We start from the raw sequence: 27,124 nt of genomic DNA, 5'->3' as shown, positions 1-27,124 counted from the left end.
AATGAGGACTCGTCCAGTGGATCTCATTAAATGTCGATGTCCGTGCCCCTGCGGAAATCGAATTCGCATAATCAAAGAATCCCCATAAAAAATATGTCTGTTTACGCTAGAGACTTCTGTTTTGAATGGGCTGCATCTCAATCCACTGCATCCGCCGATGTCGGCCTTTCCGAATCTGCACTGTTTGTCAGACCAGGAAACATCACGCAAATCGGTCTTCTCACGAAAACGTCTGTAGCGTCCGAAGATGAGATTCTCACAAACATGATGGCGTTCTCCGTTTTGCTCTACGACCCCCACAAGCGTCAGTCGGCACCACTGATCTGCCAACTTCTTGTCTGTAGCATCCGAAAAGTTTAGCCTACACACTAATACAGGGTTTTCCAAACTCGGTCCTCAGGACCCCAAGGGGTGCACTTTTAGTCTTTTTGCCTAGAACTACATAGCTGATTCAAATAATTATCTAATCATCATAATTTGAATCAGCTGTGTAGTGTTAGGGGGGAAAAATGAGGACAAAGTTTGGGAAACTTTTCACTAATATGACCCCACCATTAACAGGTGAGACTGTCACGAACACATTCATGCTGGATGTTTTGCTCTAGGAAGCCCACCCCATAAGCCTCGTCTGAAGGTAGCCCGGTACCAGTTTAAAAAATAAATGGAAGTATATATGGAAGTAGTTTAGAACAAAAAGTGGTTAAATTTGGTTAAAACATTCTTTTTTTAAAGATATCCTGATCTTTCTTAGATCTCTCAGATATAGGACAGACACTACAAAATGTAGTTCCTTTTGATTTATTTTTTGGACTATCTGTTTTGCCATGTATTCAATGTGTTCCTATGGGCTGATAGCAGTAAGGCCACATTTTATGAAATAACTTTTTTTGCAACATTTTTTTAGGGGTCCTAAATTTCTAAATCAAATAGCTAAATGATCCTTGGTATGACTTTCTTAAAAACTCATACCACCCAAAAATGAGTGACGTGTCATTTCCGGTCACAACTTGTAGACTTGTTTACGTGCTGCTGTGTGTTTTGTTGCTAACCTTACTTTGCTACCTGACAACTTTACGGTTTTTACTTTTTAATTCCCGTTTATATTGTTTTGTTTTTCCCTCACTCAACTTTTTTTCATTCAACTTTTTCACTCCCGACGCTTTATCTGGACATGGTTCGTCAGGACGTCCAACAGCTGAGGCTAAGTAGTAACATTAACACGATGCCTTCTAATTGCATTCGCTGTACTCATAATATACAGGAGAACGATCGCCTTACGGCGAGGATAGCTGTGCTGCAAGCCCAGCTTCAGACGCAATCGTTAGGCAAGGGTAATTTCAGTGTAGGAAAGTCCACAGACCCACTCCAAAAGGCTTTCGGAGCCATCATTGACTCAGTGGTTTTTGTCCAACATGTCTCCGGACCTACTCACTGCCACAGTCATACTCTGGACCTAGTTTTGTCCCATGGAATAAATGTTGTGGATCTTAATGTTTTTCCTCATAATCCTGGACTATCGGACCATCATTTTATTATGTTTGCAATCGCAAAAATAATCTGCTCAGACCCCAAACAAGGATCATCAAAAGTCGTGCTTTAAATTCTCAGACAACCCAAAGATTCCTTGATGCCCTTCGAGACTCCCTCTGCCTACCCAAGGACGTCAGAGAAGAAAAATCAGTTAACCACCTAACTGAGGAACTCAATTTAACCTTGCGAAATACCCTAGATGCAGTTGCACCCCTAAAAACTAAAAACATTTGTCATAAGAAACTAGCTTCCTGGTATACAGAAAATACCCGAGCTCTGAAGCAAGCTTCCAGAAAATTGGAACGGAAATGGCGTTACACCAAACTGGAAGTCTTCCGACTAGCTTGGAAAGACAGTACCGTGCAGTATCAAAGAGCCCTCACTGCTGCTCGATCATCCTATTTTTCCAACTTAATTGAGGAAAATAAGAACAACCCGGAATTTCTTTTTGATACTGTTGAAAAGCTAACTAAAAAGCAGCATTCCCCAAGAGAGGATGGCTTTCACTTCAGCAGCAATACATTTATGAACTTCTTTGAGGAAAAGATCATGATCATTAGAAAGCAAATTACGGACTCCTCTTTATATCTGCGTAATCCTCTAAAGCTCAGTTGTCCTGAGTCTGCACAACTCTGCCAGGACCTAGGATCAAGGGAAACACTCAAGTGTTTTAGTACTATATCTCTTGACACAAAGATGAAAATAATCATGGCCTCTAAACCTTCAAGCTGCATACTGGACCCTATTCCCACTAAACTACTGAAAGAGGAGCTTGGCCCTCCTATGTTGAACATAATAAACGGCTCTCTATCCACCAGATGTGTACCAAACTCACTAAAAGTGGCAGTAATAAAGCCTCTCTTGTAAAAGCCAAACCTTGACCCAGAAAATATAAAAAACTATCGGCCTATATCGAATCTCCCATTTCTCTCAAACATTTTAGAAAAAGCTGTTGCACAGCAGCTCACTGCCTCCCTGAGGACAAACAATGTATACAAAATGCTTCAGTCTGGTTTTAGACCCCATCATAGCACTGAAACTGAACTTGTGAAGGTGGTAAATGAACTTACATCTGACAAATCAACTGTAAATTTCGGGGTTCCTCAAGGTTCCGTTTTAGGACCACTATTGTTTTCACTATATATTTTACCTCTTGGGGATGTCATTCAAAAACATAATGTTAACTTTCACTGCTATGCGGATGACACACAGCTGTACATTTCAATGAAACATGGTGAAGCCCCAAAATTGCCCTTGCTGGAAGCCTGTGTTTCAGACATAAGGAAGTGGATGGCTGCAAATGTTCTACTTTTAAACTCGGAAAAACAGAGATGCTTGTTCTAGGTCCCAAGAAACAAAGAGATCTTCTGTTGAATCTGACAATTAAGCTTGATGGTTGTACAGTCGTCTCAGCCTCCAGTATTTATGCTGCAGTAGTTTATGTGTCAGGGGGCTAGGGTCAGTCTGTTATATCTGGAGTATTTCTCCTGTCTTATCCAGTGTCCTGTGTGAATGTAAGTATGCTCTCTCTAATTCTCTCTTTCTCTCTTTCTTTCTTTCTCTCTCTCGGAGGACCTGAGCCCTAGGACCATGCCTCAGGACTACCTGGCATGATGACTCCTTGTTGTCCCCAATCCACCTGGCCGTGCTGCTGCTCCAGTTTCAACTGTTCTGCCTGCGGCTATGGAACCCTGACCTGTTCACTGTGATTACTATTATTTGACCATGCTGGTCATCTATAAATATTTGAACATCTTGGCCATGTTCTGTTATAATCTCCACCCGGCACAGCCAGAAGAGGACTGGCCACCCCTCATAGCCTGATTCCTCTCTAGGTTTCTTCCTAGGTTTTGGCCTTTCTAGGGAGTTTTTCCTAGCCACCGTGCTTCTACACCTGCATTGCTTGCTGTTTGGGGTTTTAGGCTGGGTTTCTGTACAGCACTTTGATATATCAGCTGATGTAAGAAGGGCTATATAAATACATTTGATTTGATTTGATTTAAAACAATTCTATATGTTAACCCATTCCCCGGGCCCTTAGACCTTAAGGGTTCAAAAAGGAGAGTGTCATCTTTTCTTTAATTGTCAGAGTCATAATTAAATTTTCAGTCTCACCCCTTTGTCCACTGTCTTCTTCACCTCCATGGAGAATGTCCCAGTCTTCCTGTTGACCATGGCATTACGCAGCTGAAACATAAGAACAGGATATTTATCAAGATGAAAAGAGTCCATGCTGTCTTAGAGTATACAGCTTCCCAGAGCTCCCTGGAAAGCAGTGGCAATTCTTACTGAGTGGACGTTCCAGGTTAAGTTAATAGGGATGCTTCAGGATTTTGTCAATGAAGCCCTTTATCTACTTTCCTAAGAGTCAGATGAACTCGTGGATACCATTTTTATGTCTCTGCGTGCAGTTTGAAGGAAGTTGCTAACTAGCATTAGCACAATTGATAACTAGTGTTAGCACAATGACTGGAAGTCTAAGGTGACTGCTAGCATGCTAGTAGATATGATAGACCTCCAGTCCTTGCACTAACGCTACAGTAGTTAGCATTGGCTCACGAAACTACCTCTAACTTCCTTCATACTGGATGCAGAAACATAAAAATGGTATCCATGAGCTCATCTGACTCTTGGAAAGTAATCCCCGAAGTATCCCTTTAAGTATAGTAAAGGCAGTAGTAGTTTATCAGGAGTGTGTGTCAAATGTTTTGTTACGTCATGATTTAGACGTACAAAGTCATCCTTGTCCTCCCACTCCACTTCTGACAGGTCCACACTGCTGTAGTTGGGTTTCCTCCTCTTCTGGCCCTCCTGGTACTGAGGCACAGAGGAACACACATTTGATGGGAACAGTTGAGGAAGTCTAGATTTCGGTGTGGATGGTTTGGGTGCACAGCTAAGTTAAGAGTGAACCTATACAAGGCTTCGTTCACACGGTCTTGCTCAAAACCAGAACAATCCTAGCCAGGTTAAGCAGACTGACCGCTGTGCTCAAACGGAATGTGAGCTATCGTGAGATCAGGCTGGTTCCACCAGGCTAGAACTCCCCAAATTCAATCCCAAATTGATCAGTTCAATCAACAACCAATAACATAAACATGTCCAGTCCCACACACAAAGTCCAGTAGGGTCTAGTACAACCTCAAAATAGACAACCACAGTCACAGCACAGAGAAACACACACTTACAGTACATAGAAAACCAACACATTGTAAAACACATATACACACACAAACACACACAGTGTCACAGAGAGGTACTAACATCACATAGACACTGTTACACACAGATCCACTAGCACCAGTTTCCAGTGGAACCCATGCAGGGTCCCAGAGAGAGAGTGAGTGTCTGTGGTCTAGTCTCTGTATGGTACAGTTACAGGACAGGAGGGTTACCTCTGGGTTAGTGTTAGCTCAGTTAGCCAGGGCCAGCCAGCCCTACAGTAGTAGCAATGGCCTGTATCCCTCCCTGCATGCATACATCAAAGGAAAAGGTGGGCATTACAGATTGAGCCTCCCAAACTTCCTCGGTAATACACACTCACACTGTTTATGTGTATGTGGTCAACATAGTCTGTCATGTAACAGAAAAGGACACATTCTGTTTTTCAAAACACAGGCATTCAGTGTCTGTATTTAAACTATTTATTTAAAGAGATTCTCCGGTACTTTTTCTATACTTTACTTTTTATCCAGTAGTTCTGAAAGAAAAAACGTTGTCTGCGAAAATGGTGTACTACGTCATATACAGTGCATTTGGAAAGTATTCAGAGTCTTTGACTTTTTCCAAATTTACAGTTACAGCCTTATTCTAAAATAAATAAATACAAATTCTCATCAATTTACACACAATACCCCATAATGACAAAATGAAAACAGTTTTGGTGTAATTCTTTGCTAATTTATAAAAATGTAATAAACAAAAATATCTTATTTGCATAAGTATTCAGACCCTTTGCCATGAGACTTGAAATTGAGCTCAGGTGCATCCCGTTTCCATTGATCATCCTTGAGATGTTTCTACAACTTGATTGGAGTCCACCTGTGGTAAACTCAGTTAATTGGACATGATTTGGAAAGGCACACACCTGTCTATATAAGGTCCCACAGTTGACAGTGCATGACAGAGCAAAAATCAAGCCATGAGGTCGAAAGAATTGTCCATAGAGCTACGAGACAGGATTGTGTCGAGGCACAGATCTGGGGAAGAGTACCAAAAAATGTCTGCAGCATTGAAGGTCCCCAAGAACACAGCGGCCTCCATCGTTCTTAAATGGAAGAAGTTTGGAACCACCAAGACTCTTGCTAGATCTGGCCGCCGGACAAACTGAGCAATCAGGGGAGAAGGACCTTGGTCAGGGAGGTGACCAAGAACCCGATGGTCACAGAGCTCAAGAGTTCCTCTGTGAAGATGGGAGAACCTTCCAGAAGGACAACCATCTCTGCAGCACTCCACCAATCATGCTTTTATGGTAGAGTGGCCAGACGGAAGCCACACCTCAGTAAAAGGCACGACAATCTGCTTGGAGTTTGCCAAAAAGGCCCCTAAAGGACTCTCAGACCATGAGAAACAAGATTCTCTGGTCGGATGAAAACAAGATTGAACTCTTTGGCCTGAATGCCAAGTATTACGTCTGGAGGAAACCTGGCACCATCCTTATGGTGAAGCATGGTGGTGGCAGCATCATGCAGTGGGGATGTCTTTCAGCAGCAGGGACTGGGAGACTTGCCAGGATCGAGGGAAAGATGAATGGAGCAAAGTACAGAGAGACCTCCGACTCAGGACCACCGACTGGGGCGAAGGTCCACCTTCCAACAGGACAACGACCCTAAGCACACAGCCAAGACAACGCAGGAGTGGATTCGGGACAAGTCTCTGAATGTCCTTGAGTGGCTCAGCCAGATCCCGGACTTGAACCTCATCTCTGGAGAGACCTGAAAAATAGCTGTGCAGTGACGCTCCCCATCCAAGCTGACAGAGCTTGGGAGGATCTGCAGAGAAGAATGGTAGAAACTCCACAAATACAGGTGTGCCAAGCTTGTAGCGTCATACCCAAGAAGACTAAAGGCTGTAATCGCTGCCAAAGGTGCTTCAACAAAGTATTGAGAAAAGAGTTTGAATACTTATGTAAATGTAATATTTCTGTTTAGTTTTTTTTTAAATGTGCAAAAATTTCTACAAACATGTTTTTTGCTTTGTCGTTATGGGCTATTGTGGATAGATTGATGAGAAAACGTTGTTTTATCGATTTTAGAATAAGTCTAACGTAACAAAATGTGGAAAAAGTCAAGGGGTCTGAATACTTTCCTAATACACCGTATGTACACATACTGTACATGCAACATGTCACTGCGCTCTCTCTCTCTCTCTCTTGCTCTGCTGTGTGTGCATCTTGCTAGTGTTCCCTCAAATGGTGAGGGGCAGAAGCTCATTGGCTAGAACTCGAATTGTTAGGAGGCTGACCCACGTGGGGGAAAATGTAGGGAAAATAGTGCAGCACAGCTTCCAGAAAAACAAACTAGGGATTTCGTGGTTAATTGAGGTAAGACAGTAATTCTGCTCATAGACTATGCATGTATGAACTACACACTGACACATCTGGCCCAAAGTGGGAAGTAGTCGTTTAGCTGTCGCCAAAGTTCCGGAGCATGTCTTTAAAGGTCCAATGCAGCCATTTGTATCTCAATATCAAATTATTTCTGGGTAACAATTAAGCACCTTACTGTGATTGTTTTCAATTAAAATGTTTTTAAAAAATGTTAAAAAATATTTTGCTAGGACTCTCTGGGAGGAGTTTGAGTGGGGAGGGGAAAACTGCAATGTACTGTAGCTGTTTAACCACTCCAGAGGTTGGTATGTGTAAAGGCTGTGCGGGTTAGGGTTAGTGCATTGTGGCAAGGCTTGGGTTAGGGACAGGGGTTAGGGACAGGGGTAGGGGTAGGGTCGCAAAATTCAGGCAACTTTCCCAGAATTCCCAGGTTTTCCAGAAATCCTGCTTCGACGATTCCCGGTATAAGGAGGGAATAAGCAGGAAATCCTGAATCTTCTAACCATTATTTCTGAGGAAACCTTTGATTTTACAACCCTAGGCAGGGGACAAAGTGTATGAGTGGATTTAAAAGACAGTGTGTTACCAGTGGCCTCAGGTCCGGATGGGTCAGGATGTAGCCGTTGTTTGTGATGGCAAAGGCGTAACCGTGGATACCCAGCTGAAGGCATAAAAACAATATATATAGTAGAGGTGGACCGATTAATCGGCATGGCCGATTAATTAGGGCCGATTTCAAGATTTTATGATCGGAGATCGTCATTTTTGGAAGCCGATTATGGCCGATTACATTGCACTCCGCGAGGTGACTGCGTGGCAGGCTGACCACTTGTTACGCGAGTGCAGCAAGGAGCCGAAGTAAGTTGCTAGCTAGCATTAAACGTATCTTTAAAAAAAACAATCAATCTTAACATAATCACTAGTTAACTACACATGGTTTATGATATTACTAGTTTAACTAGCTTGTCCTGTTTGCAAATAATGCCTGTTCATTTATCATCGAATCACAGCCTACTTCGCCAAACGGGTGATGATTTAACAAGCGCGTTCGCGAAAAAGCGCTGTCGTTGCACCAATGTACCTAACCATAAACATCAATGCCTTTCTTAAAATCAATACACAAGTATATTTTTTTCAACCTGCATATTTTGTTAAAATAAATTAATGTTTGCAGGCAATATTAACTATGTAAATTGTGTCACTTCTCTTGCGTTCTGTGCAAGCAGAGTCAGGGTATATGCAACAGTTTGGGCCGCCTGGCTCGTTGTGAACTGTGTGAAGACCATTTCTGCCTAAGACCGTAATTCATTTGCCAGAATTTTACATAATTATGACATTACATTGAAGGTTGTGCAATGTAACAGAAATATTTAAACTTATGGATGCCACCCGTTAGGTAAAATACGGAACGGTTCCGTATTTCACTGAAAGAATAAACGTTTTGTTTTTGAAATAATAGTTTCTGGATTTGACCATATTAATGACCTAAGGCTCATATTTCTGTGTGTTTATTATATTATAATTAAGTATATGATTTGATATTTGATAGAGCAGTCTGACTGAGCGGTGGTAGGCAGCAGCAGGCTCGTAAGCATTCATTCAAACTTTACTGCGTTTGTCAGCAGCTCTTAGCAATCCTTGCTTCACAGCGCTGTTTATGACTTGAAGCCTATCAACTCCAGAGATTAGGCGGGCAATACTAAAGTGCTTATAAGAACATCCAATAGTCAAAGGTATATGAAATACAAATGGTATTGAGCGAAACTGTCCTATAATTCCTATAATAACTACAACCTAAAACTTCTTAACTGGGAATATCGAAGACTCATGTTAAAAGGAACCACCAGCTTTCATATGTTCTCATGTTCTGAGCAAGGAACTTAAACGTTAGCTTTTTTACATGGCACATGTTGCACTTTCTTCTCCTACACTGTGTTTTTGCATTATTTAAACCAAATTAAACATGTTTCATTATTTATTTGATACTAAATGTATTTTTATTTATGTATTATATTAAGTTAAAATAAAAGTGTTCATTCAGTATTGTTGTAATTGTCATTATTACAAATATATACAGTATATATATAAAATCGGCTGATTAATCGGTATCGGCTTTTTTGGTCCTCCAATAATCGGTATCGGAGTTGAAAAATCATAATCGGTCGACCTCCAATATAGAGACACTTGATTACATAAAGTAGAGTACAGTACAACAGTAAATGACAAGGCGTCAAATGGGTCATAAACATGGGTTAGTAAACCCAGTACCAGGTGTTTAGGGATGATCTTCATGAGTTCCTGAAGAGGAATGTCTGTGCCCACTACCCCTAGGAGAATACCCTGGTTCTTCTGTAGAGGAGAGAAGAGAGAATGAGTGAGTATAACACAGAAAGACAGACAGACAGACAGACAGACAGACAGACAGACAGACAGACAGACAGACAGACAGACAGACAGACAGACAGACAGACAGACAGACAGACAGACAGACAGACAGACAGACAGACAGACAGACAGACAGACAGACAGACAGACAGACACACACACACACTTACGGTCTCGTTCTTGGTGCTGAACACAGGCATGGCCACAGTGGTCATCAGGCTCGGGCCCTTCTTGTTTCTGGACTGAGATGGAACACAGTGACAGACAGTGGCAAAGACCGATCTCGATTGCATATTCCTTGTGTCCTCTTTCCTTGTCTCCTTCTCAAAACCCATTGGATAAGAAAGCCAGAGGTCCCTCCCCTCTGACCTTCTCCTCCAATGGGTTTTGAGAGGGAGACGAGGAGAGAGGACGCGAGGAGGTTGCAATCGAGATTTTTCAACTATGTTAACCATCAGAGGCTGTTGCTACAGTATTCCATGTCTGACTGATGCTAAATGCTATGCGATTCGGTGTCAATAGAGGAATATATGCACCAATGTCCATCCCGACCAAGTAGGCTTCACCACAACACATTTATAGTCCAGTCATTTCACCAAAATACATTTCACTGAACACTGTGCAGTAGAAATGTCGCCAAATTCTTTTTATACAAAATAGAAGTGAGTCTGCAGTGTAAATCTATGGTAAAATGTTGTTTGTGGTTTTACAGTAAATGCATAGTGAAGCTCCAGTTTAGAGTGATCCCCAGTGTGTGTGTGTGTGTGTGTGTGTGTGTGTGTGCGTGCGTGTGTGTGTGTGTGTGCGTGTGTGTGTGTGTGTCTTCATTTTGAGAGCGGGGCTATGTTCAGCAGGATGAGAACTGACATGATTAAACACATGAGCTCACTGGAACTAGGTCTGCTATTCCCTCACCTCAGAGGCTCACGGCCACAGCTGTGAGTGCACTGTGTGTGAGGGTCATAGCCGCTGGAAGTAGAGGTTCTAAGGGTGCCGCAGCACACCCTGATAAATCACAATTTAAAAATAATGAATAGAACAATTATAAATAAATAGTGAAAAATGTAATCCACCAAATGAGCGCACTCCCACCCCGAAACATCTTCCCGCAGCCATGGTGAGCGTGTGGCTATTTGTGTATGTGTGTGCTTGCGTGCTTACATGTTTGGCTGTTGTATGTGTGTGTGCGTGTTCATGCACGTGCGTAGGAGAGAGGCAATGAACGGTTACTAGGGTGGGATCGTCTTGGCTGCTCGACAAAATGACTGATGGAGGGTCTCGCCATCGACCAACCCGCTTCCTCCCTGAGCAACAGCCTCCAAAGCCTAGTCTCACCTGTACAGGTAGACCCTGGTAGAACCCCCCCAGTCCATCAGAGGAGCTTAGTAAAGACACACTGGGTACACGCAGCGGTAGACACAAGAGAACTTTCCGGGGAACGACCTTGTGCTAGCCCCGCCGCCCCCGTCCCCTCTCCTTCCTTCTCTCCCTCTCTCCGCTCCAATGTCAGTTATATTACGAGCTTGAGGAGATAAAAGGCAATGATCCACAGAATGATGAATGGCGATTCTCTGTGGCTGAGATACAAGAGCACACACGCCAGAGGACAATCCCCCCCCAGCCCTTACCTCTGTGGCCGTGTGTGTGTGTGTGTGTGTGTGTGTGTGTGTGTGTGTGTGTGTGTGTGTGTGTGTGTCTGTGTGTGTGTGTGTGTGTGTGTGTGTGTGTGTGTGTGTGTGTGTGTGTGTGTGTGTGTGTGTGTGTGTGTGTGTGTGTGTGTGTGTGTGTGTGTACTGTGCACAATACACATACATTTCCGGACAATCCACATACTGAGTAGAAGCAGAGCTTTACACATTACAGCAGTCTCAACTGCTGCTGCAATGCCTTAACTCCACAGCAGGGGAGAAACTCACTACTCAAGGACCCTCAGCAACCAGATTACAGACAAAGATCCATGGCAACTATATAACACCTCAAATAATGTATCCATGTTATACACCATAACGGAAAATAGTCCAAATGTGCACAGTAAATACTCTCTAAATGACAAGGAAATGAGAGAGAGAGGGAGGAAGAGAGAGCGATAGAGAGAGAGAGCGGTAGAGAGAGAGGCTTTACCTTGTGTGCCTGGGAGAGCTGCAGGAGACAGCAAAAATGACAAATGAGGATTGAGCTCTCCTCCTGTACAACAGACAGACAGACAGACAGACAGACAGACAGACAGACAGACAGACAGACTGCTCCTCCTGCATTTTACCATTCTAGACACAGAAGTGCAGAACAATCCAGTCAGAATTAATGAAGCTCATAATGAGGAATCAATCCTGTAGCATGAAGGGGACAGATCAGAGAGGACACGGACGCACACACACACACAGATGCAGGCACACACGCGCACATGCACATACACACACGCACGCACCCTCGCACACACTCACCGACACGCAAGCATGTTCGGGCATGTATACATACAGTATGAACACATATACAGGGTGGAAACCAGTGTTGGGATTAATTACTTGAAACAGCAATATATTACATATTACTTGTTAAAAAAAAATATATGTAAGTTCCGCGTTACATTGCATTACGACTCAAAATCTCTCCGTTTGTTTGACTGTCGGAGGGGAGCCGCGCGCTCTACCAAATATGTGCTACTTACTAACACTGCTTTGATCGCTTGTTTCTCCTTTCATCTGTGGCGCTGCTTTCCTGTGCTAGTCTACAAGTGCTGCGCTATATAGGGGCTGCTTAATTAGCCGTATATACTGTTAGCCAAACATCTGTACAGATTTCCTATCTTTCCGTTCAAAATCTTTCTCTCGAGCTGCCAGTTCTGGTTATAGACTGCACATACACGATGGACCCATAGAGATGTACAGAGGGCACACTTTCCACTAGATGGAAAAGCCCTCTATGGGCTTTGCTATCACAAAAGCGATCAATGGCAAAGATGAGGGGTGCGCCCTCTATACATTTCTCTGGACAGCAGCTGTCATGACATTTCTCCAAACATCCTTTCTCCGCTCGCGGTCGAGATTGGATCATGGAAATATACGCCCGGCAGAGATATAATTCTGAAAGCTGTTTGACAAAGTAACTGTAATAATAATACCCAATTTGAAAAAGTACCGCGTTACTTTACTTCGTTACTTATCAAAAGTAATCTGATAACTACACTGGTGGACATACAGTACATTATGCACACGCACTACCTTACACACACTCACTAACTTTTTCCACTCACTATGAAACTTACAGTGCTGTCCACGTAGGCCTCCGTCCAGACCGTGTCATGCTCATGGTCGATGACTTTAGGACGACTCATAACATGAAGATACCTCATCACATTTTCCTGTACGTCAGCCAGTGTGGAGATCTGACTGAAATACCCTGAGGCAACAAACGCACACACACACACACACACACACACACACGCACGCACGCACACACACACACACACACACACACACACACACACACACACACACACACACACACACACACACACACACACACACACACACACACACACACACACACACACACACACACACACACTGTATCACATGAAGGTATTTCACAGGCATTTCCCAGTAAGTGTGTGTTACTGTGAGTATCAGAGTAAGGTTAGACTAGCTGGGCTGTGTAATCCCACAAGTCATCAGTTTTCCTGACTGTGACTTTCCCAGTCCAGAGCGTTCTCCTCTCATCCGGAGCGTGGGCACACGGGAGCCATCAGCGGCAGGCGGCCAGGGGGAAAGGCTCTGACAGGAAGAGGGATGAGGCAGGGATGCCCCCTGACCCCTCTGTGTCACTCCACTGCTGCTCCGCTCTGCACTGCTCACATCAGCAGCACAGCCACCCCCAACACCTCCAAACACACACTAAAACCTGCCTCTCTTCGCTCCCCACACCTCACACACTAACGCCCACAATTCCCCCCCTCCCCAAAACACACTCACAATCTAACACCTGCATCTCTTCCCTCCCCAAAACACACCACACACCTCTTTGACAAACACACACCAATAACCACAATTCCTATCTACCCAACACACACTCACACCCACCCACACATTTACACACAGCCAAGAGTATGTGTTTCTTATAGTATAGTACGAAGAGGAGACACACCTTTATTGGCACAGGCCATCCATTTCATGTTATCAGCAAAGGCAGACTCTCGGCCAATCAGGTAAGGGAATATGCGCACCTATACGGAGAGGAGACAGCGTCGTCAGGCGTTTACAGGGTGGTTGCCAGCTCAGATTTAAATAGAGAGTGCATAAACATTCACCGTGGCGGAACCACACGGGGCTCCATCTTCCTGTTCTCATTGTATCTGTCTGGAGAGAGGAGATGAGGGGGTGGCTGTATGCACTACTACAGTACTAGATGTGCCTCACTATGAAAGACCAGGGCTCCGTAGCTCTTTATCTTTATTTCTCCCTTCCTCTCTCATCTCCTCTCCTCATCCATTTCTCCTTTTCATTGTTTTTCCCTCCCTCTTGCTCCCTTTCTTGCTCATCCATCCATCCATATATCTGCACGCCTGCGCTTCATTAGATCTCGGTGTATGTATAAACCTAAGTCGGCAGCACGGAGAGACAAGAGGCAGGTTACGTTCTCTCTGTGGCGTAAGCCAATCAGAGGGCTTCAAGCTGGACATGGGAACGAGTCCATGTGTGTACTTTCTGTGACTCTCTGCCAATACGGCACGGCTCATTGGCTCCAGATGCTATGCTAAGCATATAGGAGAACCGGAGTGAACGGCTGCCAAATACTGCCCCTCTGGGTATGTTTGGGGATGGGGGGGGGGGGGAGTTACACTGCCAAATACTGCCGCTTTGTGCGACACGCATTTGCTTGATAGGACTGGACAAAAGGGCCGTAAGCTGCTGTTTTTATTGCACTGTGAATAGCACAGCAGCCCATTTAATTTCAATTGCATTTGTCTAATGCTTTCACCCAGCCGTTTGTCACAGAGTGGCCCAGAAAATACCCCCCAGAAAGACCCTCCAGTAGAGAGCCAGCCTTGGGCGACAATGACAGAGGCTGAGAGGCAGAAGCAGGGCGAAGCTTATGGTACTGGAGGAGGGGATTCAGAGATCCTGTTGCCAGCCTGGGGCGCCAGAGAGAGGCAGGGGAATGACTGAGGGTAGGTAGATACAGGAGGAGAGGGGTTCCACAGCACAGAGCTACAGTCTGGGGCAGTATAGAGGTAGAGGCAGGGAGAAGGCTACTCTATGTGGATACGTACAAGAGGAGAGGAAGGGCTCTAGAGCACTGAGAGCAAGCCTGGGGTAGTAGAGGCAGAGAGAAGACAGGAGGAGAGAGGCTAGACACTGGAGTACATTCAGTCCTCTTCCTCCAGCCATGCACACGCAAGAGCAGAGTTCACTGTCTGCGTGAGTGGCTGATTGAGTCAGGCCAGTCAGTCGTTGAGGTGGATGGAGGTCAAACAGAGAGATGCCACTGAACGCCAGGGACAAGCTCTCTGAGCTATCTCCGCAGCCCCTCCATTATGACTCTTTATGTCATGCTTATAAAGGCTTTATGAATGCTACATAATGTGTTGTCCGTTTTGTCTTCAATTCATTAATTTTTAATTAATTTTTATCCAAGCCCCGTCCCCACAGGAGGCCTTTTCCTCTTGCCAGGCCGTCATTGTAAATAAGAATTTGTTCTTAATTGACTTGCCTGGTTAAATAAAGGTCAAGTGAAAAATCGACATAATCATCACCTTAAGTAAAGTGTTACCATATTTTCTGATCATTGAACAGGGTTTGGACTGGCAGAGGATAAAACAGTTCAAAAAGAGACATGCTTAATAGGCAAAGGAAAGCAGCTTGTGTGAAATGTTTTAGGTTTTGACTGCCTCTTTGTTCTGTGTGCAGCGTAAACCATGCGTGAGTGAGTGCTTAGGGACTGAGGCTGAACCATGATTCTGCCCTTGAAAACAGTTTATCCCCATGTTTCCCTGGTTAGGACAAATGTCACGGTGTGTCAGGTCAGCACTATAAAATACATGTATATTTCAGGCAATTGTACATTTACTGGGCTATGAGCTGTACTTGGATAATAAGAACTAAATTTTGTCAAACGTCAAGAAGGAAAATCGAACTGCCATCTACAGTGAGGGAAAAAAGTATTTAATCCCCTGCTGATTTTGTATGTTTGCCCACTGACAAAGAAATGATCAGTCTATAATTTTAATTGTAGGTTTATTTGAACAGTGAGAGACAAAATAACAACAAAAAAATCCAGAAAAACGCATGTCAAAAATGTTATAAAATTATTAGCATTTTAATGAGGGAAATAAGTATTTGACCCCTCTGCAAAACATGACTTAGTACTTGGTGGCAAAACCCTTGTTGGCAATCACAGAGGTCAGACGTTTCTTGTAGTTGCCCACCAGGTTTGCACACATCTCAGGAGGGATTTTGTCCCACTCGTCTTTGCAGATCTTCTCCAAGTCATTAAGGTTTCGAGGCTGACGTTTGGCAACTCGAACCTTCAGCTCCCTCCACAGATTTTCTATGGGATTAAGGTCTGGAGACTGGCTAGGCCACTCCAGGACCTTAATGTGCTTCTTCTTGAGCCACTCCTTTGTTGCCTTGGCCGTGTGTTTTGGGTCATTGTCATGCTGAAATACCCATCCCCGACCCATTTTCAATGCCCTGGCTGAGGGAAGGAGGTTCTCACCCAAGATTTGACGGTACATGGCCCCGTCCATCGTCCCTTTGATGCGATGAAGTTGTCCTGTCCCCTTAGCAGAAAAACACCCCCAAAGCATAATGTTTCCACCTCCATGTTTGATGGTGGGGATGATGTTCTTGGGGTCATAGGCAGCATTCCTCCTCCTCCAAACACAGCGAGTTGAGTTGATGCCAAAGAGCTTCATTTTGGTCTCATCTGACCACAACACTTTCACCCAGTTGTCCTCTGAATCATTCAGATGTTCATTGGCAAACTACAGACGGGCATGTATATGTGCTTTCTTGAGCAGGGGACCTTGCAGGCGCTGCAGGATTTCAGTCCTTCACGGCATAGTGTGTTACCAATTGTTTTCTTGGTGACTATGGTCCCACCTACCTTAAGATCATTGACAAGATCCCCCTGTGTAGTTCTGGGCTGGTTCCTCACCGTTCTCATGATCATTGCAACTCCACGAGGTGAGATCTTGCATGGAGCCCCAGGCCGAGGGAGATTCTTTTGTGTTTCTTCCATTTGCGAATAATCGCACCAACTGTTGTCACGTTCTCACCAAGCTGCTTGGCGATGGTCTTATAGCCCATTCCAGCCTTGTGTAGGTCTACAATCTTGTCCCTGACATCCTTGGAGAGCTCTTTGGTTTTGGCCATGGTGGAGAGTTTGGAATCTGATTGATTGATTGATTGCTTCTGTGGACAGGTGTCTTTTATACAGGTAACAAACTGAGATTAGGAGCACTCCCTTTAAGAGTGTGCTCCTAATCTCAGTTTGTTACCTGTATAAAAGACACCTGGGAGCCAGAAATCTTTCTGATTGAGAGGGGGTCAAATACTTATTTCCCTCATTAAAATGCAAATCAATTTATAACATTTTTGACATGCGTTTTTCTGGATTTTTTTGTTGTTATTCTGTCTCTCACTGTTCAAATAAACCTACCATTAAAATTATAGACTGATCATTTCTTTGTCAGTGGTTAAACGTACAAAATCAGCAGGGGATCAAATACTTTTTTCCCTCACTGTAATCATTTTAAAACGATGGAAATGGTCAAGTCTCAAAGGAAGGAATTCACGGCACAAGCAGAAAAAAATCTCAAATGAAACAGACTCACAATGAGAGTTTGAAAGGAAAACCGAGGCAGTGAGAAAATGAGAAGGAGAGATGGATTGGAGTGTCGGTGTGTCATTGTCATAACAATACAAAATCAACCAAAGCAAAGTTGGCAGAATGTTTCAATTGAAAATGTTTGGTTGATAAGAGCAACGGTGTTGCCATGGTCATTATATTGATTAGAATACAATTACATTTGAAAATGATGATATAGCAATTGAAAATGGAATGTTGGAATGTTTGGTTGATAGGCACAAATGTTGATTTGGAACTCTGTTTTGGTGGCAATAACCCAAGACTAGACGCTTCTTTCCACTATCTAAGATTATACACCCAGTGATTTAACCAGTGCCTACCATGGATGGCACAGGGACATCAGTATCTTCCTGCAATACCTTCAAATTCCATCAGCTATGGTAATACTGAGACAAATACAGTATTTTTTACATTGCTTATTTTTATGTTTTTCTGAGTATTACAGGTTTCGAATGCATTTAGGTACATATCAGATCATCAAGTTCCTGCAGGAAACCAATGGACTCCATTTGAATGCAAATTCTATCACTTGAATCTGAATGAATGACTGGAATGCCCCCCACATGAAGAGAAAGCATTTCTGCCGGTTTCTGTTGCATTTATGTAAATCACAAAGTCCATTTGCACTCATTTGCATTTTCCTGTGGAGGAAAACTTTCTGCAACAAATGGGTGATGAAAGGAAGTTTTACGAGGATGGAGTTTTACGAGGATGGAGTTTTACGAGGATGGAGTTTTACGAAGATGGAGTTTTATGAGACTTTTCTGATGAAGAGATAAGCAACTGGAATCCATTTCAGGGGTGTTGGAGATGGCTGTGAATCTCTGAGTTATTTTGTAGACGTAAGAAATATAAGATAGAATGAGATAGGATTGGTAGGTATAGTAAGTTTGATAAATGCAAGTTATTGTCCATTTTATAGCAACACAAAGAAATTTGATTTTTTTTGCAGCTGTGTGTGTGTGTGTGTGTGTGTGTGTGTGTGTGTGTGTGTGTGTGTGTGTGTGTGTGTGTGTGTGTGTGTGTGTGTGTGTGTGTGTGTGTGTGTGTTTGAGTTAGTGAATGGTTGTTTGTATGAGAGAGAGAGAGAGAGAGAGAGAGAGAGAGAGAGAGAGAGACTACCTATTGTAGTGCCTTCCCAGCCATGACCAGTATCTCACCTTTCTGTCTGGCCAATTGAACTTGGCGAAGACATCGTCATACATCTGCGTTGCCCCATCAGTCACCAGCATGATAGCCTGGCTACACACACTGCCATGCCCAGTCTGGTTAAACTATGCACACAGGAAGAACACAGACGCTTACACAGAGATAGATACACCATCATCACATCCAACACAGATACACATACACAGAAATACATAGTTAGGGACTTGACTCTGTAGTTTTAGGCAGATTTTGGTTGATTAAAGTTCAGATGATTAATTGATATAGATGATCTACTATTTACTATTTTTCTAATAAGGAAACTCATTGAGTTGAACCAGGTGGGAACATCAACGACAGATTTTGCACCATGGTCTTCCCGACAGCCAGATGACTATCTCCAAAAAGGAGCAACAGTTATTCACGGGGCATGTTCATCTCTCCTCTAATCCTATCCCATCTCTGTCTCTGAGACCTGGGCTAACTCCGAGACAGATCTGGGTTCAAACACTATTTGGGCTTGATTACCTGGGCTTGATTGAGCTAGTCTGACACAATTGAACCAATAGAACACTCACAAGGAGTGCAAACTCTGCCCATCTCACACTACAGACGAAAATGCTAAAAGTATTTGAAAGATTTCAAGTAGTATTTGAGTATTTGAACCCAGGTCTGCTCTGAGACTGTGCCTGTCATCTCTGCCCGTGGCCGTGTAATAGCTGTTTTCACTGATGATGTCTGATGATGTCTGATACTGGCGCCCGGCGTGCCCGCGGGCCCCGTCAGGGACTAAAACACAGATAATCTCTTTGTAAATAAACCGGGAAGTGCAGCCCACATTAATCTGATGGTAGAAGATGCATGGCGGTAATTAACTGGTTTATTGACCTGTGACAGAGGGAATGTGGAGAAATAGAGGTTTGTGGAGTGAGCGCCTTTATCGCCGTCTGAAAGCTGCTAAGCTGAGCACGGCTCTGCTCCCAATACACACCAGCATAGCAAGAATGTGTGTGGACACACACACACACAGGATTACAATACGACACAGACTGTCTCTTTTGACACACACACCTCTTACACATGCATGCACAGTGGTCTCCGTACCCACTGCGGATTACCACATGTTTTTTTTATATTTGTATTTTTTAACCTTTATTTAACTAGGCAAGTCAGTTAAGAACAAATTCTTATTTACAATGACGGCCTAGGAACAGTGGGTTAACTGCCTTGTTCAGGGGCAGAACAACAGATTTTTACCTTGTCAGCATAAATATATATATATATACCACCCAGACAGAACATAATGTTCACCATAATATTTAAAACAGATGCAGTGTAGAATACATAATTCCATGGTAGGGTCAGTGGTGTGTATTTATGGATGCCAAGGCAAGCCAGGCTTCCCAAACAAATTGGCCAATATTTGTTTGTTTTTAAACATTAAATCATTTATCTTTCACCTCTCGGTGTGTCATAATTTTCCTTCAATTCGCAAGAGGCTGAATGTATCTCACAGCAGAAAGCATCAAAGTGAGTGAAACAGCGCCCCTCTGTCTCTCTATGTGTAGGCCATCTATCTGGTGCTGTCTGGTCCAAACGAGTATGACATTTTTGCCACCTGTAGCATTGAAGGCAAGGGAAGCCAGCGAGCATCTGGCCTTCCTTGACAACAAAAAAAGTATAAAACATTTGCCATTCACAGCTCAACTGGGAATGGTCCTGGCACACCAAAAATGTATTTGGACTTGGCGTCACTCCTATCAAATCCCATTGAGACCATACGTCCTTGACAGAAAAAACTAGAATTGTTGCATCTCGTTGTGTTGTTGTCCTCCAGTGGCTAGCTAGCCAGCTAGCTAAAATTGTCCCTTTCCTAAATTAGCCATGGATGGAGCTAGGGATTTGGACTAATTCTCTGTTCTGGCCAATGATTATAATGGCGATTCTGATCCAACCATTCATTTATACATTGTTGCGCCCCTGGCCGGAGAGTATGGAAGTTCAATATGTAGCTAGATGTAGAAGGCTAATGTTAACTAGCTAACATTGCCCATGAATGGAAGTTAGGCTAGCGAGCAAGCATTTTAACCAGGGAGCCTAGGACAACAAAAAATTAGAGCATATACTGTATGACAGAGTGATAGACCGTTACATCAACATGAAAGAGAGGAGGATGGCATTGACGTTTCTCTACAAGTAGAGTGAGTCAACATGTTTTTCTACTTGCACTTGGCTTCCCAAGTGATTTTACCAGTGGTGGAAAAAGTACCTAATTGTCATACTTGAGTAAAAGTAAAGATATCTTAATAGAAAATGACTCAAGTAAAAGTCACCCAATAAAACACTACTAGAGCAAAAGCCTAAAAGTATTTAGTTTGAAATATACAGACAATACGGAAAGTGTTCCTCATTTTGTTACTTTACAGCCTTATTCTGAAATTGATTCAATCATTTTTTCCCCTCAATCTACACACAATACCCCATAATGACAAAGGAAAAACAGGTTTTCAATTTTTTTGCAAATGTATAAATAACATGAAATATCCCATTTATATAAGAATTCAGACCCTTCACTCAGTACTTTGTTGAAGCACCAATGGCAGCAATTACAGCCTTGAGTCCTCTTGGGTATTGTCATGTTCGTCATAATAATGATGGTCGGACCAAGGCGCAGCGTGAGTAGCGTTCCACATAATTTATTAGAAAGTGAAACTTTACTATACAAAACAAAATAAAGAATAAACGAACCGTGACTAACAATGCAACTATACATAAACAATATCCCATAACCCCCCAGTGAAAAACAAGCTACTTAAGTATGATCCCCAATTACAGACAACGATTACCAGCTGCCTCTAATTGGGAATCACACCAATCACCTAAACATAGAAAAACCAAACTAGAACCCCACATAGAAAATAACAACTAGAAAAAACCCCTGTCACACCCTGACCTACTCTACCATAGAAAATAAAAGCTTTCTATGGTCAGGATGTGACAGTACCCCCCCCCGCTCATCCTGCGGGTCCAGCCATGAACCCAGGCTGAACACTGTGCCTGGACTGGGCACCAACGCAGAAGAAGACTCTGGCCTTGGAGCTGGACTGGACGCCGTGCTTAAACTGCGCATCGGCGCAGGGGAAGGCTCCGGCCATGGAGCGGGACTGAACGCTGTGCCTGGACTGGGCACCAACGTAGAAGAAGACTCTGGCCTTGGAGCTAGAGGTCCCGAACCGTTGACCATTATCAGAAGGTTCCGGACCATAGGCTGTCTCAGGAGGTTCCGGACCGTGGACCGTCTCAGGAGGCTCCGGGCTGCGGACCGTCTCAGGAGGCTCTGGGCCGTGGGCCGTCTCAGGAGGCTCTGGGCCACGGGCCGTCTCAGGAGGTTCCGGACCGTGGGCCGTCTCAGGAGGTTCCGGACAGTGGGCCGTCTCAGGAGGTTCCGGACCGTGGGCCGTCTCAGGAGGTTCCGGACTGTGGGCCGTCTCAGGAGGTTCAGGACCGCGGACCGTCTCAGGAGGCTCTGGGTCGTGGGCCGTCTCAGGAGGTTCCGGACCGTGGGCCGTCTCAGGAGATTCCGGACCGTGGGCCGTCTCAGGAGGTTCCGGACTGTGGGCCGTCTCAGGAGGTTCCGGACTGTGGACCGTCGTTGGAGGTTCCGGACTGTGAAACGTTACTGGAAGCTCTGGACTGAAAACTGTCGCCGGAAGCTCTGGACTGGGAACTGTCGCCAGAAGCTCTGGACTGGGAACCGTCGCTGGAAGCTCTGGACTGCCGACCGTCGCTGGAGGCTCTGGACTGCAGACCGTCGCTGGAGGCTCTGGACTGCAGACCGTCGCTGGAGGCTCTGGATTGCCGACCGTCGCCGGAGGCTCAGGACTACAGACCGTCGCCGGAGACTCTAGACTGCGGACTGTCGCTGGAGGCTCTTGACTGCCGACCGTCGCTGGAGGCTCTGGACTGCAGACCGTCGCTGGAGGCTCTGGACTGCAGACCGTCGCTGGAGGCTCTGGATTGCCAACCGTCGCCGGAGGCTCAGGACTACAGACCGTCGCCGGAGACTCCAGACTGCAGACTGTCGCTGGAGGCTCTGGACTGCCGACCGTCGCTGGCGGCTCTGGACTGCAGACTGTCGCTGGAGGCTCTGTGCGTGGAGCCAGGACAAGTGGCACCAGACTGGTGACACGCACTTCAGGGCGAGTGCGAGGAGCAGGCACAGGACGTACTGGACTGGGCAGGCGCACTGGAGGCCTAGTGCGTGGAGCCGGGACAGGTGGCACCAGACTGGTGACACGCACTTCAGGGCGAGTGCAAGGAGCAGGCACAGGACGTACTGGACTGGGGAGGCACACTGGAGGCATGACGCGTGAGACCGGTACAGATGGCACCGGACTAGTGACACGCACTTCAGGGCGAGTGCGAGGAACAGGCACAGGATGCACCGGACTAGGGACACGAAGTTCAGGGAGATTACGAGGAGGTGACACAGGACGTACTGCGCTGTGAAGGCGCACTGGAGATCTGGTGCGTACAGCCGGCCTCAATTGTACCGGAACTTTAACACACTTCTCAGGACGAGTACGGGGAGCTGACACAGGTGGCATTGGACGACTAACACGCTCCTCAGGGCAAATGCCGTGCATAATACTCCAAACCAACAGCTCTCTCTCTTCACCCTCCTCCAATTTATCCAACAATTCCTCAAAAGTCTCTAAATCTCCCCTCCGTTCACTCTCCTCCAATTTATCCAATATCTCCTCAACGGACTCTGACACCCCCCAATATTCCTCTTCGCTCTCCGACTCGCCCCTCGACCTCACCGACCACTTCATGTGCCGCCTCTCAAAATACTTTTTGGGGCTGTCTCTCGGGCTTCCGTCGTGGTTGCGAACCCCGGAGTCATTGTTGATGTTCCTTTGCTGCCTCCGCCAGCTTCCATGGCAAGCTTCTTTCTCATGCCATGATTTCGTCCCACGTCCAGGATGTCCTCCACTCCTGGCTTCCTCCCAAGTCCAGGACTCCTTCACCTGGTTACGCTGCTTGGTCCTGGTATGATGGGATATTCTGTCACGTTCGTCATAATAATGATGGTCGGACCAAAGCGCAGCGTGAGTAGCGTTCCGCATAATTTATCAGAAAGTGAAACTTTAGAAAATACAAAACAAAATAAAGAATAAACGAACCGTGACTAACAATGCAACTATACATAAACAATATCCCATAACCCCCAGTGAAAAACAAGCTACTTAAGTATGATCCCCAATTACAGACAACGATTACCTGCTGCCTCTAATTGGGAATCACACCAATCACCTAAATATAGAAAAACTAAACTAGGACCCCACATAGAAAATAACAACTAGAAAAAAAAACTCTGTCACGCCCTGACCTACTCTACCATAGAAAATAAAAGCGTTCTATGGTCAGGACGTGACAGGTATGATGTTGCAGGTTTGGCACACCTGTATTTGGGGAGTTTCTCCCATTCTTCTCTGCAGACCCTCTCAAGCTCTGTTAGGTTGGATAGGGAGTGTCGCTTCACAGCTATTTTCAGGTCTCTCCAGAGATGTTTGATCGGGTTCAAGTCCGGGCTCTGGCTGGGCCACTTAAGGGCATTCAGAGACTTGTCCCGAAGCCACTCCTGCGATGTCTTGGCTGTGTGCTTAGGGTCATTGTCCTGTTGGAAGGTGAACCTTCACCCCAGTCTGTGGTCCTGAGCACTCTGAAGCAAGTTTTCATCAAGGATCTCTCTGTTCTTTGTTCCGTTTATCTTTCCCTCGATCCTGACTAGTCTCCCAGTCCCTGCCGCTGAAAAACCTCCTCACAGCATGATGCTGCCACCACCAGGTTTCCTCCAGACGTGACGCTTGGCATTCAGGCCAAAGAGTTCAATCTAGGTTTCATCAGACCAGAGAATCTTGATTCTCAGGGCCTGATTGGTGGAGTGCTGCAGAGATAGTTGTCCTTTTGGAAGGTTCTCCCATCTCCACAGAGGAACGCTGGAGCTCTGTCAGAGTGACCATCGGGTTCTTGATCACCTCCAAGACCAAGGCCCTTCTCCCCTGATTGCTCAGTTTGGCTGTTCTGCCAGCTCTAGGAAGAGTCTGGGTGGTTCCAGACTTCTTCTATTTAAGAATGATGGAGGCCACTGTGTTCTTGGGGACCTTCAATGCTGCAGATATTTTTTGGTACCCTTCCCTAGATCTGTGCATCGACATAACCCTGTCTCAGAGCTCTATGGACAATTCCTTCGACCTCATGGCTTGGTTTTTGCTCTGACATGAACTGTCAACTGAGGGACCTTATATAGACAGGTGTGTGCCTTTCCAAATCATGTTCAATCAATTGAATTTACCACAGGTGGACTCCAATCAAGTTGCAGAAACATCTCAAGGATGATCAATGGAAACAGGATGCACCTGAGCTCAATTTCGAGTCTCATAGCAAAGGGTCTGTGTACTTATGTAAATAAGGTATTCCATTTTTTTCTATAAAACTGTTTTCGCTTTATCGTTATGGGGTATTGTGTGGAGATTGACTAGGAAAACATATCAAAAGTAAATGTAATAGCTAAAATATACTTAAGTATTAAAAGTATAAATAATTTCATATTCTTTATATTAATCAACCCAGACGGCACAGCTAGCCAGTGGCATGCTCCAACACCCAGACATCATTTACAAATGAAGCATGTGTGTTTAGTGAGACCACCAGATCAGAGGCAGTTGGCATGACCAGGGATGTTCTCATGATAATTGTGTGAATTAGACTGTTTTTCTGTCCTGCTAAGCATTCAAAATGTAATGAGTAATGGGTGTCAGGGAAAATGTATGGAGTAAAAAGTACATAATTTTATTTAGGAATGTAGTGAAGTAAAAGTGAAAGTTGACAAAAATATGAATGGTAAAGTAGAGCACAGATAGCCCCCCAAATCTACTTAAGTAGTACTTTCAAGTATTTTTACTTAAGTACTTTACACCACTGGATTTTACCCACGAACCGCTATTGGGTAGGATACGAATGTTGACAATTGTGGAGATTATGGGAAGATGGTGATGATCAATATTATGGTCAAGGTGTGTTTATGCTCAGACCAGGTCCTGCTTCTAGCAGAGAAACACAGAAACATCTCCAAGAAACCATAGTCTTGAGAATGGTGCAGTGTACTCCACTCCAGAGCTAGTCAATTGCCTCCTACCTTCGATCTGCCCTGCGATAATCCAGAGAGAAAAATGGCTCTAGCCCAGTTAGTATCCATTCCATCCATTCACCAAGGTTGTAGCCTGGCCTAGTGTAACAATGCATTTCACACTGGGCCTATTGGCCACCTGATTACCATATTCATTGGACTAGCTTTAATTAATCGGACCAATGCAGACATTGAAGCCGTGCTCCCGGGACCCTGCGCGTTGCGGCGGACCGCTAGCCTGAAAACAGAGAGATAAAAGGAGAGCAGAGAGGTCTTATCTCCACCGGCTTTGTGTTCCAATCATCCTCCTTATTAATCAGTACCATTAATTACAGTCATTAATCACCTTCAGAATCGACGTGTCTGTGTTCGCGGGGGTGGAACGGAGGATAGCGGGGATTGCAGTGAAGCGTTTCGAACGGGAAAACGGGGAGGAGACGCGCTGTACTCAGAGCTTGAGAAAAAGTAGGTACACCTTGCTGGAGTGTACTGGTGTTGCTCGTTTTCATCATTCAATTAGGTTGGGACATGAAACTATTGTGCCTGAACTAATTGCCTTTCTACTCAAACTTCTCTGTTGTGTACCCAAGAGTGTTTACGTATTTGTTGTTCAATCAAGTAAAAAGTCATTCTGGAAATAAACTGAAGTCCAAGACGCATTTGAGAACCAATTTGTGTTTAAGGTTTTGTGTTGTGTGTTTCATCCGCTTTACGTAGTAGACATTTGCTGAGTTGAATATTATACTATGTGTGATGTTCATGATGTGGATACACAGATATGGAACATGTAAGATGCACAGTTGAAATCGGACGTTTACATACACCTTAGCCCAATACATTTAAACTCAGTATTTCAACAATTCCTGACATTTAATCATAGTAAAAAATCCCTGTTTTAGGTCAGTTAGGATCACCACTTTATTTTAAGAATGTGAAATGTCAGAATAATAGCAGAGAGAATGATTTATTTCAGCTTTTATTTCTTTCATCACATTCCCAGTGGGTCAGAGGTTTACGTACACTCAATTAGTATTTGGTAGCATTGCCTTTAAATTGCTTAACTTGGATCAAACGTTTCGGGTAGCCTTCCACATGCTTCCCACAATAAGTTGGATGAATTTTGGCCCATTCCTCCTGACAGAGCTGGTGTAACTGAGTCAGGTTTGTAGGCCTCCTTGCTCACACACGCTTTTTCAGTTCTGCCCACAAATTTTCAATAGGATTGAGGTTAGGGCTTTGTGATGGCCACTCCAATACCTTGACTTTGTTGTCCTTAAGCCATTTTGCCACAACTTTGGAAGTATGCTTGGGGTCATTGTCCATTTGGAAGGTCATTGTCCATTTGCTTCAATATATCCACATAATTTTCCTGCCTCATGATGTCATCTATTTTGTGAAGAGCACCAGTCCCTCCTGCAGCAAAGCACCCCCACAACATTATGCTGCCACCCCCGTGC

At 44.6% G+C, this 27,124-nt stretch overlaps 1 protein-coding gene across 2 annotated transcripts in view; it reads right to left on the bottom strand.

Annotated features, from left to right (window-relative positions):
* Positions 1 to 27,124, bottom strand: part of LOC106565153 (voltage-dependent calcium channel subunit alpha-2/delta-3) — a 61,765-nt gene that overhangs the window by 11,887 nt on the left and 22,754 nt on the right. For both annotated transcript variants that reach the window (XM_045692012.1, XM_014131951.2), the window contains exons 11-19: positions 18,490 to 18,603; positions 13,604 to 13,682; positions 12,726 to 12,859; positions 11,585 to 11,602; positions 9,634 to 9,705; positions 9,347 to 9,427; positions 7,665 to 7,739; positions 4,264 to 4,347; positions 3,646 to 3,717 (exon numbers count right to left, since the gene is read on the bottom strand). In XM_045692012.1, the coding sequence (XP_045547968.1) occupies positions 3,646 to 3,717; positions 4,264 to 4,347; positions 7,665 to 7,739; positions 9,347 to 9,427; positions 9,634 to 9,705; positions 11,585 to 11,602; positions 12,726 to 12,859; positions 13,604 to 13,682; positions 18,490 to 18,603 (729 nt within the window). The remainder of the gene's footprint in view (positions 1 to 3,645; positions 3,718 to 4,263; positions 4,348 to 7,664; positions 7,740 to 9,346; positions 9,428 to 9,633; positions 9,706 to 11,584; positions 11,603 to 12,725; positions 12,860 to 13,603; positions 13,683 to 18,489; positions 18,604 to 27,124) is intronic.

This window comes from Salmo salar, chromosome ssa12, assembly GCF_905237065.1.
Source record: "Salmo salar chromosome ssa12, Ssal_v3.1, whole genome shotgun sequence".
Lineage (NCBI taxonomy): Eukaryota > Metazoa > Chordata > Actinopteri > Salmoniformes > Salmonidae > Salmo > Salmo salar.
This window is presented reverse-complemented; position numbering and strand designations above follow the sequence as displayed.